Raw genomic sequence first — 17,528 nt, 5'->3', positions numbered from 1 at the left:
TGTGCAATACAATTCTTATAGATTAAATTCAATATTATAAAGTAATATTCGCTGGATTATTATGTAGCATGTTGACATCGTGAAAGAAACTCACCTAGCATATGCTCAGCTAAGTTGATGCACCAAAATACTAATTGTCAAGTTCTTGTACTAGAACGCACCTACTTGTCAAGTTGTTGCACTTGGACGTTCAATTCTTAAGTTCTTGCAATATATCGCACCCACCTGCCAAGTTGTTGTACCGTAGGTACAATTTACTCATAACATAATTATGAAGAGGAAGAGGGAAAAAAATTTCATCTAAATAAAACTAGGTGTACGCTATTTCCAAGTCTATGAAACTAGTTAAACCAAAGAATTGTTTTCTAATTTGCAGTATCATATAATCGGGATACTACAAGATTTTAGTAATTACTATAAAAATATGTTGTATAAATTAAAGCATATAAATTGATTTCGATAAATTTAATTGATTTTTATGTAAACTTGAGCATATTTATTCATATTATTTTCAATCCACCTTATTTTAAATAGTATTTTATAGGATCATAGGGATCGTAGAATCAGGATACTATCTAAGATTTTATATGATTGTGTGTAAATGAATACTAAGATCAGCAGATCATAAAAGTTAGGAGGATATTATGTAGGATCAATATCATTTTAGCTTGGTACGATCATAGTATCTAAAGATACTATAATACGGATAGGGTACTGACAAACCTTGGTTGATAGTAACATTAGGGGCTAGATTGATCTCATTTGATCCGACTACATCTGTCATGACTAACCTGTAAAGTCACGCAATAAAATTGTGTATTGGAGGGCTTATTTCATTTATGGACTAGAATCTCTTTAGATGATATGGTACTGGGCTAAATACCTATCCACCTGCTACATAATTCAGAGTGGTTGGAGCAAGGGTGAGTGGAGGTAGGGTAGTGTGAAAATTAAATCAGAGGTGATTAGTAATAATACAGTACTAGTATATTTCGGATACAATTTAAACGCTACAAAGACCAATATTTTGATATCGAGGGCTACATAGATAAACAAATAGGCATGTAACTATAATATTTACTTGTGTATACATAAACGATGCAATGCTGCCGTTTAATTTTCAACAAATAAACGAGTAGATGCCGGTTAGAGATGATCAATTTGAAAAGATCTAAAATATTCTTAGGAGATAATATTAAATTGGGATGTGGATGGATCGAGTACGTATGTACAGGTAGATGCATAGACTCTCATCCATATACCATATTTCCATCTGACCTTGTTTTCTTTGTTAATTAATTAGCTCACACATATTGTATGGTGCAGGCAACTACGATGCTACCGAGTTCCATATGCTCCATGGGCCAAATCCCAAGAATTTCACTCCATTCCTATGGGATGCTGCCAAAGCAGATGAGCAAAGGACATCCTCCTATGATCACTAGAGGTACAATAGTTTTTATTGGGATTGATGTTACTTGGCATGAACTAGTCCCTCTCTCCTATACTAGTCATTCTATAATGTGGAGTAGTAGAGACAGGAGACAAATTATCTTAAATGACCAAATTATCCTAAATTATTAGTTGCAGATAGTTATTTCAATGCTTACTAAATTGTGAGAAAATAATTGCACCAGCCATGCCTGCTACCCAAGGAATATATTTCTAGCATGGAGTAAAATTATTTAAACAAAAAGTTCGAATACCCCTAAAATATTGCGCTAGTTCGAATTATCCCCTTTGAATTCAAATACTAGACATTTTACACCTGAGTTCTTAAATCCAGACAAATTACCCCTAACTCAATCCTATGTAGTTTTCAGCTTATGTTGCACACACGTGGCATCAGTCAGAAAAACAAATACTCCATAAAAATCAGGCGGGGCTTGTTGTCGGTGATGCTTTTTTCCACACCCTCAATGCCTCGCTCTCCACCAACAACTCGGAATCGACTAGCTGACCGCCACCCATACTCCACTGACAAATCTCTCCTTCTCCTCTGTGCGGTGAACCCCTAAGAGGAGGAACCCACTGATAGAGGGTGGTGGGACGCCGTAGCCTACTCGCCTTCCTCTTCCTTTCTTCCCCTCTTCCGAGCATGCTTGGGCTTTAGATGCTCACCGCTACATGCCATCTGCCCAACTGCCTCAACAAAAAGGTTGACGCGGATCCACCATCTCCATGTAGGAACGAGCTCCTTGGCAGCGACAACGATGAGCTCGATGCCTACTGGCCTCTCCTCAATTTGGCGCTGCCAGCTATCGATTTGACGGGGCGGCGCCTCGAACAGAAGGCTAGGGAGGGAGTGGGAGGAGGTCCAGGAGAGGCATAGCCAATGGCCGCAGGAAGAGGTACAGCTGGTCGATGGGGATGGGTCTCGATCAGAGTGGTGCCATCGATCTAGACAGCACCAAAGCTTGAGCCCACTCACTGAGGTCCATGGAGGCGAACTGCCTCCGAAGCCCAAGCCAACCAAGAGGAGGAGGTGTGGATCCGACCTCAGTTCATTGTCGAGAGATCAAGTTTGCTCTGCGATGGGTGGATCCGTGGCTGTGATGTTGCCACCACCAACCACCGCTACTGTTCCGCCTCTAACACCGTTCGCTGCCCCGTGCATATTTGTCCCACACAAGTCACTCTAAGTCCTTTCTCGGCACCGTCACTTGGGAATAAGGGGAGCTGAGGGGTACAAGCCCCTCCTAGGCAACGCCCTCCTCATCGGCAAGCGCATGCAGTGGAAAAGCTGTGATGCGGTAGCATGCTTGTGATGCTGATTAGGAGGAGGCGGCGTGACTCTTTGTCCATGTTGTGTGCTAAGGTGATCTTTATGTTGATTCGCCCGTCCGCTGCCTACTCTAACCGGCAATGCCGGCCACCTTCTCCTGGCATAACCCATCGCATAGAAAGAGAGAAAGAGCAAGGGTGAGGGATGATGGGTTTAGGGGGATATATGACAGGTGGGCCCGTGGATCTTTTTCTATTCACTTAGCTGACTAGTACTGCCATGTTGTGGCCATGTGTGCTAGCTTATATCAAAACCGCCCAAAATAGTGCTCATAGGAGCTATTTGTCTCATATGAATAGTTGAGGGTATAAATATCTTATATTTTAGTTTAGAGGGGTAATTCGGTCGAGGCGTTCAGGGGTCATTCAGATCTTTTAATTTTTCATTATTGAATTAACGATTGGTACTAGTAGCAGCGCTTATATAATATATAAATTAATTTTCTGCTATTATATATTGATGCTCCATAATCTAGTTCTGAATTTATGATTGGATTGGTTTTGGCAACGTATCTCAGTTATTTTCGTTTTGTTTCCAAAGCGGTAGGAGGTGTTGAGAAGGGGGAAGTCGGAGGAAATGTACAGAGCCTGCAAGTCATGGTAAGAACTAATCCATTTCGTGGCTTTCATGCATTATCGCTACTTGCGCCCTACATGGAAATCTGCTTGATCATTCTAATTTGACTATTGCTAGTTCGTATCAACGAATCTGTAAATAGTTAAATGAGTACATGATTCTATTAAAACCGTTGAAGAAAATCGATTCGAAAGTTTTTAGGTGGTTAAGGTTAGCCTCAGTGGCGGGCACGCGGATATAGACAAGTTTTAGAAACTGGAACAAATCTTACTAATTAAGTGTTTGATGTGAGAAAATGTTGTTTCTAATCTAAGAATAAAAAACATTCAAATTCTATTGCGGGTCTAACTGACTGGCCCAAGCTGCGGTTCAGCGTTGTCGGGCGATGGATCTGCCCCCCCCCCCCTCCCCCCCCCCCCTTTTTGTTGAAAAATTAAAATACTGTCATTATAGATTAAAACAGAGTTTAGGGGGGCACAAATCCCCCAGTACATCACCTTACAAAGCAGTATAAACAGAACAAGCAGAGCGTATCCCTTTGAAAGGTGAAGATAACTGAACTAGGCAAGCTATCCTCCTTGTAAATCCATGCAGCGAAAATAGATGGAATCGACAGGGAGCAGAGGCATTGCTGTGATGATTCCATCCATTGGTCTCTATTGACGGCGTGCACACCGCTTCAAAATTCGGTGGTCTTTTCGGTTGCCTCCACGGAAATAGCACAATTCGAGGTTTGTAGTTGAGCTGTAGATTCTCTATGTGCTTCACCAGACTAAACCAAATATTGATGGTGCTCTATGTCAAAATCTCTGATTCGACATCTCTAGACGACAGATCGACAGCCTCCAAACTAAAAGTTGTCGCCGTCAGATAATAACGACCATAAACCCTAAAGCGAGCCAAGCTCGACACTACAGGAGGACTTGAGAACAGTAAAGTAAAAAACTAAAACTAAACTACACTACACTACGAGAAGAGGAAGCCTGACCCTCCATCCATTCGACGCCAATGGAGAACTGCCAGAATCGAAGAGGGAAGAGGGGTCGGGAAAAGGGAATTTACTGTAGCATTCTTTCGCCGGGTGGAAGGTCTGCCCCTCCCCCCTCCCCTCCCTCCCTCGGTTAGCCTTAGCAACAACATCATGCATTTATGTCCTTGTAAAAAAAGGTATCACTCGTATTTAGAAATTTCGGAATAGAATGTGATATGTATGCAATGTCATTATGTACACTGATTCCTTGGTTGAGTTTATTATTCTGATGTAATATTGCAGCACAGCAAGGAACTCCAAGCTAAGATAAGAAAACAGTTGCAGAGAATTGAATTATCACCATGTTATATGACACAGCATGGGTGGCTATGGTGCCAGAGCGTAGTTCTTCTCAAGCTCCATGTTATCCGCAGTGTATTGAGTGGATTCTGCAAAACCAACATGACGATGGATCTTGGGGTATAAACTCATCAAGTTTATCAGTTAACAAAGATATTCTCTTGTCTACATTGGCATGTGTTGTCGCACTCAAGAAGTGGAATGCAGGCTCATATCACATCAGGAGAGGTAAAATTTAACTACTACTTCTAGTTAAAATAATATATAAGATTTGATTCTCTTATCACAGATTCGAAGGACATTATGATTGCAAGCTTATGTTAGAATAAGTTGGCAGCTTTGAATGAAAGAATTTGTAAAGAAATTTTATAGTATTGTGATATAACCTCATGGGAAGTTTTCTTTGAGTCTTTTATCTCTTATTAAATTTCTGTGTTTTTATGTGATCCTATCAAATGGCCATTTTATTATTTTTCATGTGTTTTTCAATCATGTATTTTACACTTTCATTCATGTTACAATCATGTGTTTTTTCTATTACTTTTGTTTTCCATTCACGATACAAGCGGGCCCTAACATTAATTTTGGGACAAATCTATGCACACCATTTTTTATACTTTAATTTACTTATAGCCAATGTTAAAAAAGTTTGACTATAGCCCCATCTGAAATGTCAAATATTTATAACAGTACTCCTCTACGCCAACTTGTGAGAATATATAGATCGATTTGGACACAATATATATTCTTAGAAGTTAGTTTCGTTAAATTATTTTCTAAACGGAGGGTGTAGAAAACTGCACTATCGATGCTGCTAGTCCTTTCAACGTACCTTCGTGTTTGATGATGAGACATTTTATAACGACATAACTTTATGATGCTGACAGGTCTAAATTTTGTTGGAAGAAATTTCTCCGTTGCGATGGATGTTCAAAATATTGCTCCTGTGGGTTTTAACATTACATTTTCTGGTTTAATTACCCTTGCCTCTGGTATGGGTTTGCAATTACCTGTTTGGCAAACAGATATTGATGAGATTTTTCATCTCCGGAAGATTGAATTGGAAAGGTTAGCCAATAAAATAAAATTATTTAGGATTCAGTTCTGAAATTTATATTGTGCCACTTCTTTTAATTAGTTTTTAATTTACATGTGTGAAATTGTAGAAGAGTGAAATTATTAGACTCAACACAACATCATGTTGGGATGTACTAATTAAATAAAAGTAAAAGTCCATATAGCCCCCTAAACTCTTCACAGAAAGTTCATCTTGCACATAAACATTAAAACCGAACAACCAACACTCTAAACTTATTGATAATGTTCAAATTACCACCTAAGGTGGTTTTGGATAGTGGTTTTGGGTATTTAGAAGCTTAAATAAATGGGGTTGAATAATTAATATAGTATTTTTACGTATCGTCAACCATCGGTTATAGTATAGCGATGCTATACATCGCTATACTAATATTATATTAAAATTCATTTATAAGCGAAAGAAAAAAATTCAAAACAAAATTTTTAACACAAAATAAACATATTGTCAAAATATATTTAATGTTAAATTTAATAAAACTAATTTAATATTTTAAACATTGCTAATTTTTCTATAAACTTAGTCAAACTTAACAAAGTTTGACAAGAAAAATAGTCAAACGATTTATAATATGAAACGGAGTGAGTATTTAGAGTTTTTCCTAAATCAATCAAATGTCTCAAACAACTGAATTTGCGGATTTTGGATCGCCTCGAGATACGTGTGGAGAGGATATAAAAACCAACCGACGTGCCTGCCAGAGGAGTGAAACCTGAGACTACATGAGAGTAATTAAGCTTCGCTAGCCAGCTAGCCGAGCGCGAGTTCACATCTGTTACATACAATTTTAATTTTTTTAGATAATGGCATATAATTTAAATATAAATTACCCTGTAGTAATACTAGAATAGTTTCAATGTAATAATATTTTACACCAAAACATTTCGAATATATATTGTATAGCTACTCTCGTTAGTTTTGGATCACGGGAGTCGGGAGCAAATCTTGTTACAGATTAATGGTGCCAAACAATGGGTGTACATGTGCATGCGAACACTTCGGATCTCATGCTACTATCTAGCTAATTACATTGGGAAACATAAATAGCAAGAGAAAGAGAAAAGATATAACCCACATATATTCTTTTCTTTTCGAATTGAGATGATCTTAGTTTCTTCCTAGTAGTATTCTAGTTATACTTAGTAGAAAGTTTGAAGGTTCAAACCGAAACACAATGGACATATCAGTAAAGTTTTGGGCCTAAGGAGCCCCTGAAAATTGGGGGCCTGTGCGGGCACGCTGGCTGCATGCCCCTATGGACGGCCCTCGAGTTTCTGCACTTTACATAGAAGTCTCTCATGGTCTGTTTTGAACAATCTGTACATGAAAATTTTAAGCTTAAGTAGAAGCTTTTTATATATTAGTTTATACATTGCTACAGAAGCCAAAACTTATATATACTTCCTTTGTACTCCCTCCATCTACTTTTGATAGTCATATTTCCAAATCTGAAAAATCTATTTTTGATAGGCATATTTCAATCCAACAACCTATCATCTTAATGACTTTCTTGGATTTAATGCATGACTCTCCATTCTTTCACACAAGATTGGTTGCATGGACATCGAGAAATATAAATATTAATGAATCGTTTGTTTACGAGAAATGACTAGTAGCATGTTTAAATGGATGATAAGTAGAATCACTTATCATTGTCTGTGTGTCAAGATGAAATATGACTATCAAAAATAGATGGAGGGAGTATAACATAATAGCCACACCCATGCATGGCCAACACAGTAAAGCAATTAACCTACACCTAAGTAACAGCTGCAAATAAGTCGGTCGGTCAGGGAGTTTCAATGGCCCACTGACAGGATTTGTTCGGCCTTTCTTGAACGAAATATTGAATTATACCTACTTCACTGTCATAATTTTGAATATAATAGGAAAAAAAATCTAAATTGCCCCTAAACTGTTGCGATCATTTGGAATACCATAAACCCAATAACAGATATTTGACACCCTGAACTCTCAAATTTGGACAATGGATGAATTAACCCCTCCCCCCCCCCCCCCACTCATGCGGAGCGGTTTTCGGCCTACGTGGTGCATATGTGGCGGTCCAATAAGCACAAAACTATCAAAATCGATGGGCCACACTTTTTAGTGCATCTTTTTTTTCCTCTCCTCCCTGGCTCGACCCCGGCAAGCAACAACAGCAAGGGGTGCTCAGTCGCTGCCACCCCTCTTCACCAGGTTTGCCTGGCAACATGGGCTTTGGTGATGTAGATGTTAGCCACCATTGACCCTCTTCCTCTGGATCGACCTCGGGAGGCACCGTGGACTCTGATGAGGTGTGGTCTCAACCACTGCCCCCCCACCCCCCCATCTTCCCCAGGATCAACCACGGGAGGCAACGTGGACTCCGACGAGGTGGGGCCTCAGCTGTCACCATCCCTCTTCCACAGATCAACCTTGGGAGGCGATGCGGACTCCGACGTGGTGAAGTCTTAGCCATTACTACACCCCTCTTGCTAGGCTTCGATGAGGTGGGGCCATTTCCCAGCAGCATGGAAGAAATGGGGAAGCGCGGCCGAGTCAACTAGGTAAATCCAAGGGGCATAGTTGACAATGGCCGAAAGGGCCATGATGTAGCCGGTGGTTCGGGCGAAGGAGGTGATGACGACGGCACCGGTCGGAGATGGTGGAGAGCCTTGTCAGTCATCACCGATGTAGGAGACGATGATAGAGAGACTCATGGAGGAAGAGGTGGTGAGGAAGATGTGACGCAGCATGGCGGCCCATCCGCCCATCCGTGAAGGTGGTGGTCAGAGGCGGCGGAGGAGCCTGAACTCAAGCGCCCCTTGTGGAGGATAGTGGAGGTAGCAGGCGGTGGCCGAACTCAAGCTCACACCGGGAGTGTAACAGAGGCAGGTCTCGAGCTCTCGTCAGGGGCAACGGTGGAGGTTTAGGGCATGCGACCAGCAGTGACAGGTGATTGTGCAACCGGGGGTGACGGGTGGACTTAGTGCTCGGGGCTGCTGGTGGTGCATCTAGCCACAACGCAGGGAGAGGGGGCATATCCCATCGCCGGCGCTGTGGGTCCCCAACTTCATGGTAGCCGCCGCCACCGCCTCTAGCTTGCAGGGTCACCTCCACACCACTATCATTAGTTATCTCGTCTCAACATCTCGGACGGCCACAACACTAAGGACCTGGACATAGATTGTAAACTGAGGGGTAATTCGGATTTTTTCCTATTTTATAAAGATACCTAAGGGTGTTCATCTACGGTTTCACTCGAACCGGCCAAATCCGAATTAAGCATGTTTAAACTGTACGCCATAAAATTAATATGGTGGGTTTGGCTGGGTTTTCTCCACCCATTGATGCATAGTTCTTATTGTATCCATGATTGTGGGAGCTGTATTATTTAACAATTACAAATTAGGTTAGAGTAAAAAAATCTGGACTCAACATATACATTTCTATGGTGTCCATATGAAGGGGTGGTTGTGAATAAAATTCTTTACTATGAAATTAGCGTTCCTCCATTAATACCAGCTAGCTATTACTTTCACTAGAATCTCTTATATTTGTGGATGAAAGGAATAGGACCTCAGAAAGACCAGAACTTAATTAGTACTACCTCTATATTTTAATGTATGACGCTATTGACTCTTTGTCCAACGTTTAACCATTCGTCTTATTCAAAAAATTTATATAACTATCATTTATTTAGTTGTGACTTGATTCGTCTTCAAATATTCTTTAAGCTGGACATAAATATTTTTATATTTGCACAAAATTTTTGAATAAAACGAATGGTCAAACATTGATTGAAAAGTCAACGGCATCATACATTAAAATACGGAGGGAGTAAAACTTATTGTAGTACCATAGGCTACTATGTTCAAGAATCAATCAGGTTTTGTCCTCTCCGCACACTGGACACTTCAGAACAGGATAGATTGACCTATCTGCACATATTATCTAGCTTTTAAGTTAAGTTTTGTTTACTTTGTAATCAGGGATGCCGGTGGAACAATTTCAGCAAGGAAAGCCTTCATGGCATATGTGGCGGAAGGGTTCGGGAACCTTCAAGATTGGGATCAGGTAATGGCATACCAAAGGAAAAATGGATCATTGTTCAACTCGCCTTCGACAACGGCAGCTGCAGCAATCCATAGCTTCAATGACAGGACACTCAATTATTTAGATTCACTTACGAACAAGTTTGGCGGCCCAGGTGCGCACTGTCTACTATCTATATATATATAGAGAGAGAGATATTTTATAGTTTTCAGAGTGGTACCGGTAGCTACTGTTTGTTACCTCCCTAATGATACTTGCGTGCACTAGTATGATATCTGCCAGGTACTGATGATAATACCGATATTTTCAATATCTAGGTATCTGATCACAAGATAGTATTACCTCCATATTTTAATGTATGACGCCGTTGACTTTTTGTCTAACGTTTGACCGTTCGTTTTATTCAAAAAATTTATGTAATTATCATTTATTTTATTGTGACTTGATTCATCATCAAATGTTCTTCAAGCATGACATAAACATTTTCATATTTTCACAAAAAAATTGAATAAAAAGAATGGTCAAACGTTGCTCAAAAAGTCAACGGCGTCATACATTAAAATACGAAGGGAGTAGATACTTATAGCAGACATAGTGTTTATTGGTATGAGAGAACTGGACTGGTACCTATGACATGAATACATGATACCCATGGTTAACAAACCTAGTATCCATATTTACTATTCATAATACCTAGGTATTAATCAGTTCAGATGAATATCACAAAAGGTTCGTGGTTAAAAAGAAAAGAAGAACCAAAAATCCAAAACAAATCAAAAGAAAAGGGGAAAACAAATCCACTGTATTAATGATATGGGGGATTGGGTCAACGCGTCGGGGGCGAGAAACCGAGGAAGGATGAGAAATACATACAACTTCGGTTTTTGTAACTCATAGCATCCCTTGCACGGTACAATGTTGCATAGTAGTATTTCTAATTAAAAAATATTATCTCCAATTACCTTAGTATAGTAAAACCATTTCTTGTATATCCAAACTAGTGATAAAAAAAAATGCCGGCCATGCTGCTAGCAGATATGAGACTTCTAATCGGAAGAAGTGTTTTCTGTTTGTCCTCAGTCCCAGCAATGTATCCGCAAAACATATACTCCCAGCTTTGCACTGTGGATGCTCTTGAAAGGACAGGGATCTCTCAGAAATTTGCACGTGAGATAAGAGACATATTGGACACGACATACAGGTGGCAGCAACTCATAAGACATTTTGCTTTACCTTCCAAACAGGATATATCGAGTGCAAATAATTTTTATGCGTTTTGTACCAATTCATTTTATCTTGATTTTTATTTTGTTTGCAGGAGCTGGCTGCACAATGAGGAGGAGGTGATGCTGGACATACCAACATGTGCAATGGCATTTCGCCTCCTTCGTACTCATGGCTATGACATCACCTCAGGTACTGAAATTTGAACATCACCCTAGATTATTGTCTGTATTCATTTGATTTCAAAATTATAATCATCTACATGCATGGAACTGTTGGGGCAGATGAAATGGCTCATTTTTCTGAACAATCCAGCTTTGATGATTCAATTCATGAATATCTCAATGATACTAAGACTTTGTTGGAGTTGTTCAAAACTTCACAAATCCGTTTCTCATGTGAGGATTTGGTCCTCGAAAATGTTGGTACTTGGTCAGCTAAACTATTGAAGCAACAATTATTGTCCAACAAGTTATCAACATCAGCACAGTCAGAGGTATAACTCCTAAACTTTTTTTTAGAGGATTACTCCTAATCTTTGCACGGACTAGCTAGTGATGCACACATCCAGGAGCTAGAAATTGCTGAAAACTAGAGAAAGAGAAACATCCTGTATCTCTCCAATATTTTAATAGTACGTACTTTCACACAATCAAAGTGGAGACAAACGTATGTAGGACTCGACCCCTAATTGCGCTAGGCTTGTGTCTGCCCCTACACACCATACTTGTGTAGTACTCTTAAATTGTACTTGTATCAGCAAAATGAGTCAATACATGTTTCAGGTGGAATATGTGCTTAAATTTCCCCTCCATTCCACCTTGGACCGATTAGAGCACAGGAGAAATATCGAACAATTCAAGGTCGAGGGTTCCAAGGTTCTGAAATCTGGATACTGGTAACAATACCATCGTCTCAGCCAAAGTATACCTATTGTTCTTGCTTTACATGTAATAGTATGATTAATTGCAACCATATTGTACATTGATCAGTGGCTCCCACTCAAACGAAGAAATTCTAGCTTTGGCTGTTGACTACTTCCATTCCAGCCAGTCTGTTTACCAGCAAGAACTCAAGTATTTTGAGAGGTGTGGTAGATATGCATCTAATCACCGATATTCATATATATATATATATATATATATATATAATCCATACCAAGAAGACAAACTAAATGTTGTTTTTTAACACTGGTTGCTAATATGGTGTGCACATGTGAGTTTGTTGCAGTTGGGTTAAACAGTGCAGGCTAGATGAGCTGAAGTTCGCAAGAGTGATGCCATTGATCGTCAATTTCATCTCTACTGCCACCATGTTCGCTCCTGAGCTTGCCGATGCCCGAATGGTACTTAGCCAGACCAGCCTGCTGGTAACTGTGTATGATGACTTCTTCAACTGTCCTGAAACATCAAGAGAAGAGAGAACTACATTGCGGCTGATTGAGAAGTACATACAACAATCAAACATTCTCCCACATAAACCCTATATATATATATATATATATATATATATATATATATATATATATATATATATGATGTTGTTGATGATACATTACTTAATGTTAGGTGGGATAACCATGCTGAGATTGGGTTTTGCTCCAAGAATGTAGAGATTGTGTTCTATGCGGTGTACAACACGTACAAGCAGATTGGGGAAAAGGCCGTATTGAAACAAAATCGCAGCATCATGGATCAGCTAGTGGAGGATGTAAGTTTTGAAATCTATGTGTCTTCCTCCTTTCCTATATAGGTAATTTTTAGTGGTATTGATCGGCTCATACTAGAATCAATATGGATATTTCATATTCTTTTTTATTTAATGAACTATATATATTTATACTGCTACTTCCTCAACTACTAATAGTAAAAAAGAAAAGTTTTGCCGGTAATACAGTGGAATTCATAAATCAATGGCTTAAATCGTTTTTATTGCTGACTGTAGATCATGATTAATTCATTTTACTATGCCCTAATTAAATTAAGATATGTATACGTACGTGCATGCAGTTGGTGAGCTCAGCGAAGGCCATGATGGTCAAGGCAGATTGGACCGCAACCATGTACATCCCAGCGACAATGGAGGAGTACATGTCAAATGCTGAGGTGTCTGTAGCGTTTGTCTCCTTCGTCTGTCCACCATTATACTTTCTTGGGCTGAAACTGTCGGAGGAGGATGTCAAGAGTCATGAATATACTCAGCTGCTCAATTTGACCAACGTCATCGGCCGCCTGCAGAACGACTCCCAGACATACAGGAAGGAGATCCTGGCGGGGAAGGTGAACAGCGTCTTGCTGCGCGCTCTCATTGACAGCGGCAACACCTCGCCAGAGTCCATTGAGGCAGCCAAGGATATGGTAAATAGTGACGCCGAGTCATCCATGGTGGAGATGCGGAGTTTGGTGTTTAGCGAGGGTGGCCCTATTCCTCGTCCATGTAAGGATCGCTTTTGGGAGATGTGTAAGATTGTGTTCTACTTCTACCGTGAAGATGACACCTACCTCACACCTAAGGAGATGATGAGCTCGGCAAGGGCAGTGATTCTCAATCCACTGAGGTTGATACCTCCTGCATCTTCTCCAGAAACGTTGTCCTCATGAACGACCACCTAGATTGGTTTGTGTACATGAGGTTATTTGCATTTTTAGTATGCCTAGGTCCCCAATATCTTTAGACATGTACTAGACTCTGTGTATGGAAGTGAGTGCATGTGAGAGTCCATCTTGTACTTAAAAAATAATTGCATGCACTTATGATGTCTTAAACCTTGGAAATTAAGGAGAAATTTTGATGGAAAAAAAATTTCATAAGAACTTATGAGATATGGCTTTTGGTACAACCATATGAAAAAAACATATTGGCATATACAGTCGATTATGAGTCATAACCTATTTCTAACACATATAGAGAGGGGTGAAGATACAGATTTAAGGTATTGTAGATAATATCATATAATAAATGAACAATAGATAAAAGATGCCACGGTTGACTCGCTAAGTTAGAAGGTGGGATCCACATGTCATCGGCTTCCTCTTTTCTTCTCATCTTCTTCCTACCCTCTTCTATCCCTCCCTCCTTTCCCTCTCTCCTTCCGGTGGCTCCATCAGCTCCTAGAGAGGGAAGGGGAGCAGCCCTAGCGCAGTCACCACCGGCCATGACTACCAGTGAAGGAGAGCATGGGGAAGTCGGGGTCAGGAGGAGGCAGAGATGGATGACGATGGCAGAGATCGAGAGCCACATCATGGAGAGAGAAGTAGGGTGGGGTGGCCCTGTCTCTGACTCGCATGCATCCTTAAGCTTTCAGCGCTGACAATGAAGGCGGCATCAACAGTTGGGGGATGTCAACCAATGTGAAAGCGGTGGTTAGTGGACACCCAGGAGGAGAGGAGGGAGGCAAGGTAGACAAATTCTCAGCTCGGCCTTGATTCCTATTTTTCCTCCGACCACACCACGCTTAGCAGCATTGTGGCTGCCGGAGCTCATTGTCATGGAGGCGAAGGCGGAGCTCGTTGGATGGAGGCATCGACGGCGAGCAAATCACAACAGTAGCAGCGGAGGCCTGGTCTGATCTTTGGGAATCGCATCCTTGGTCTCTCCCACCCCAGCTTCATCCCGTAGGTGGACTAGTACTCAATGACCTCACGTCTAGCATGGCCTTACCAGCATGGGGGCCGCATGCCATGGCAGGCAGTGCACAGTGGGTGTGTGCAGCGAAGGAAACAAAGACACCGGTAGAAGGCTAAGGAGGATGCAAGATAGGTGGAGGTCACCATCGATCCAGGAAAGCGCATCAAGCGATGGGTCGATAGTGCACATTGCGAGGCATGGAACATTGCTAGGACGAACAGGTAGGTGGCGGCTTCATTCTATGTGTGACCGGAAGCCAAGACCATGTCCACTAGACGCAGTTCACAGTGGCGATGGCAGGTTGCAGGTGAACAAGGGGAGCTGGTGGCTGTATCAGACCTATAACTCGCTGTGATGTAGACGGAGTTGGAGCTCGTTGGATGGAGTTGTCAATGGACCCTGCTGGCAGGATCAGGGCCATGGTCCATCCACCTTGGCTCTGTCTATGTCCCTCCTGTTATCGCTGTCAATGACGTTTGGTCGATGACTTCCAAACATATAGGTAGACCCATGATCTATACTACATTAAAAGATGAAAGTGGTGGTGGATGTGAGTCTACTACCACTATTGACTGACAATGGGCTCCATTACTCAGGATCCCCACCATCCCACAATTTCTCCTCGCTCTTTGCTCCTCTTCCAAATCGTGCATCAGAGAAGATAAGTGACACGAGTCAAAATCGATGGGGGAATAGAGAGAGAGAGAGAGAGAGAGAGAGAGAGAGAGAGGTTGATGGAGTTGGATCGAGGTTGGCGATGATGGTTCAAAGGTTGACAGTGTATGAATAGAGTTCCGCGACTCCGGATTGGCAAGCATAGAATGTGCGACTCCAACTCGTTGTCGACCTTTGCCGCTTGGGGTTGTTGGCACCCCGCATGCTCGCAAGTCGCGACCGGTGCTGCTTATGGATCTCCGTCGTTCCTAGTCTTGGATCCGTGTGCACTTATATAGATCTTTGACATTCACCACTCGAGGATCACATATCCCTTGCACGAACGCTCCAGCAAAGGGTCTCTGGTTTGCCTTGACAGCTTGACCTGCCACTCGCCCTCGCCACCCCATAGGGGAGAGGAAGAAAATGCAAGAGATCTGTGATTGCAATTTCGTTTCAAAATTATGGACCCCGGCAAGTCACCATATCGACCGAAATTATCAAATTTTCTCAACTATTTTTGAATTTGGTCAACGTTTATTCAAATAAAGTCAAAATTTGTTAAAATTTCCAAAATAAATCTGACCAAAAAGTGCCAAAAATCATGATTTTTTGTAAATTTCGGTGCTATGGAAATAACTGAAATTTTCATTGAAATAAAAAATGCAAACCGGGGCGAGGGAGGTGGTGGGAGGGCTCAGGCTCGGCTTCAGTTTTCGTGCATGTGTCAGTCGTCCTCCCGTACCTTGCCATCTCACCCCGTGATTGCTCTTTTGTTCCACCCCGCCTCTTCCCTTGGACCGGAAGCCATCACCACCGAGGGTGAGTGCCGATGATACCAGGAGCCACTCATACACGTCACTTCGATTATCCACCCTCCGTCCTCGCTACCACCCCTGTGCCACATCCTGCCGCCACCTATAAATTTCATGCATGCCTCACCATTTTTATTTCTCCCACGCGCTCGCGCCGTCGCCATCTCGCCACCCCGGGTGCACTCGTCGCCATGAACCGGAGCAAGCAAGCAAGAGCGAGCCAGCGCCCATGGACGATCCGTGCACGAATTGCCCGCTGTTGTGCTACTGCCGTGAAGTGCGCAGTGGGGGCACTTGTGTTTTGTCATTTTTTTCTTGGTTTCTTTTCGGTTTTTTAATACTTACATCTACAAATTTTGTATGGGTGTGTTGTATATAAAATTTTCTATACATAAAAACTGTATACGTATAAAAAAATTACATATATAAATATATAAATAGTATATATATGCATATATATAATTTATATGAATACGCATAAACTTTGTATACTACGTATGCATATAAAATATATTCATACGTATATAAGTATTGATGGGAGGGGGCAGGGGGGGGGGGCAAAACAGACCGTGCGGGTGCACAGCAACAATCCCCTATCCATCCGGTCACTACTACAAAATTCCTCATATGCATTGGCTCATAGGTGTCGATTTATTTAAAATTAGCACCTATACATCTTTTCATACCTCCATGGAATGGAAAAAAAAAAGAACCGGCACCTTTGGGAAAGTATAGATGCTGCTTCTAAGGTAAAAACCGACATCAATCTTATAGGTATCAGTTTTTTTAAAAACGGTACCTATAGTTTCCCAAAGGTGCCGGTACGCATAAAAAACCGAGCCAACCCAAGGGATTCATTCTTATCCATTCACCCCAGCCCAATGTGAATGGGATAATATTCTGCGAACAATTGTCTCGAAACATAGCGATTGGTGACAATAAACCTCAAAAATTTGTGGTACCACTATATGTCTGAAAATATAGAATTTTACGAAATTTACTGTTTGATGTTATCGCCACTTAACTATTAAATAAACATCGAAATATGTTGTTTTAATTTGGTGCCACTATATGTCTGAAAATCTAGACATTTTACGAAATTTACTCTTTGATATTATTGCTGATAAATGATACATGGAAACTTAGCCATAAATGATACTCCCTCCATTCCAAAATGATAATCATATTAGATAAGTACACCAACACCAAGAAAAGCTAATAACTCTCTCATACTATATTTACGCAACAAATTCGATGCATGCACCATCCCCACTGTTTTCTAGCCAATACCAAATCAAGATATTGCATGTTGGTCATAAATACTTGTGTGCATGGATGTATGCATCAATTCCATTTACTCCAATGCACGAATAATGAATAGAC

The 17,528-nt window shown here is 41.1% G+C and overlaps 1 protein-coding gene across 1 annotated transcript; it reads left to right on the top strand.

The window, feature by feature from the left end:
* Positions 1–1,335: 1,335 nt before the first annotated feature.
* Positions 1,336–13,649, top strand: LOC127757831 (ent-sandaracopimara-8(14),15-diene synthase, chloroplastic-like). Its single transcript, XM_052283416.1, is given in 14 exon segments — positions 1,336–1,447; positions 3,326–3,384; positions 4,635–4,692; positions 4,695–4,919; positions 5,579–5,759; positions 9,762–9,979; positions 10,906–11,026; positions 11,144–11,241; positions 11,334–11,545; positions 11,835–11,947; positions 12,042–12,137; positions 12,280–12,495; positions 12,618–12,759; positions 13,059–13,649. Coding segments are annotated over 14 exon segments (2,442 nt in total).
* The last annotated feature ends 3,879 nt before the right edge of the window (positions 13,650–17,528 follow it).

Source organism: Oryza glaberrima, chromosome 12 (genome assembly GCF_000147395.1).
Source record: "Oryza glaberrima chromosome 12, OglaRS2, whole genome shotgun sequence".
In the NCBI taxonomy this organism is placed as follows: domain Eukaryota; kingdom Viridiplantae; phylum Streptophyta; class Magnoliopsida; order Poales; family Poaceae; genus Oryza; species Oryza glaberrima.
The sequence above is the reverse complement of the archived record's forward strand: the minus strand, read 5'-3'. Positions and strand labels throughout refer to the sequence as shown.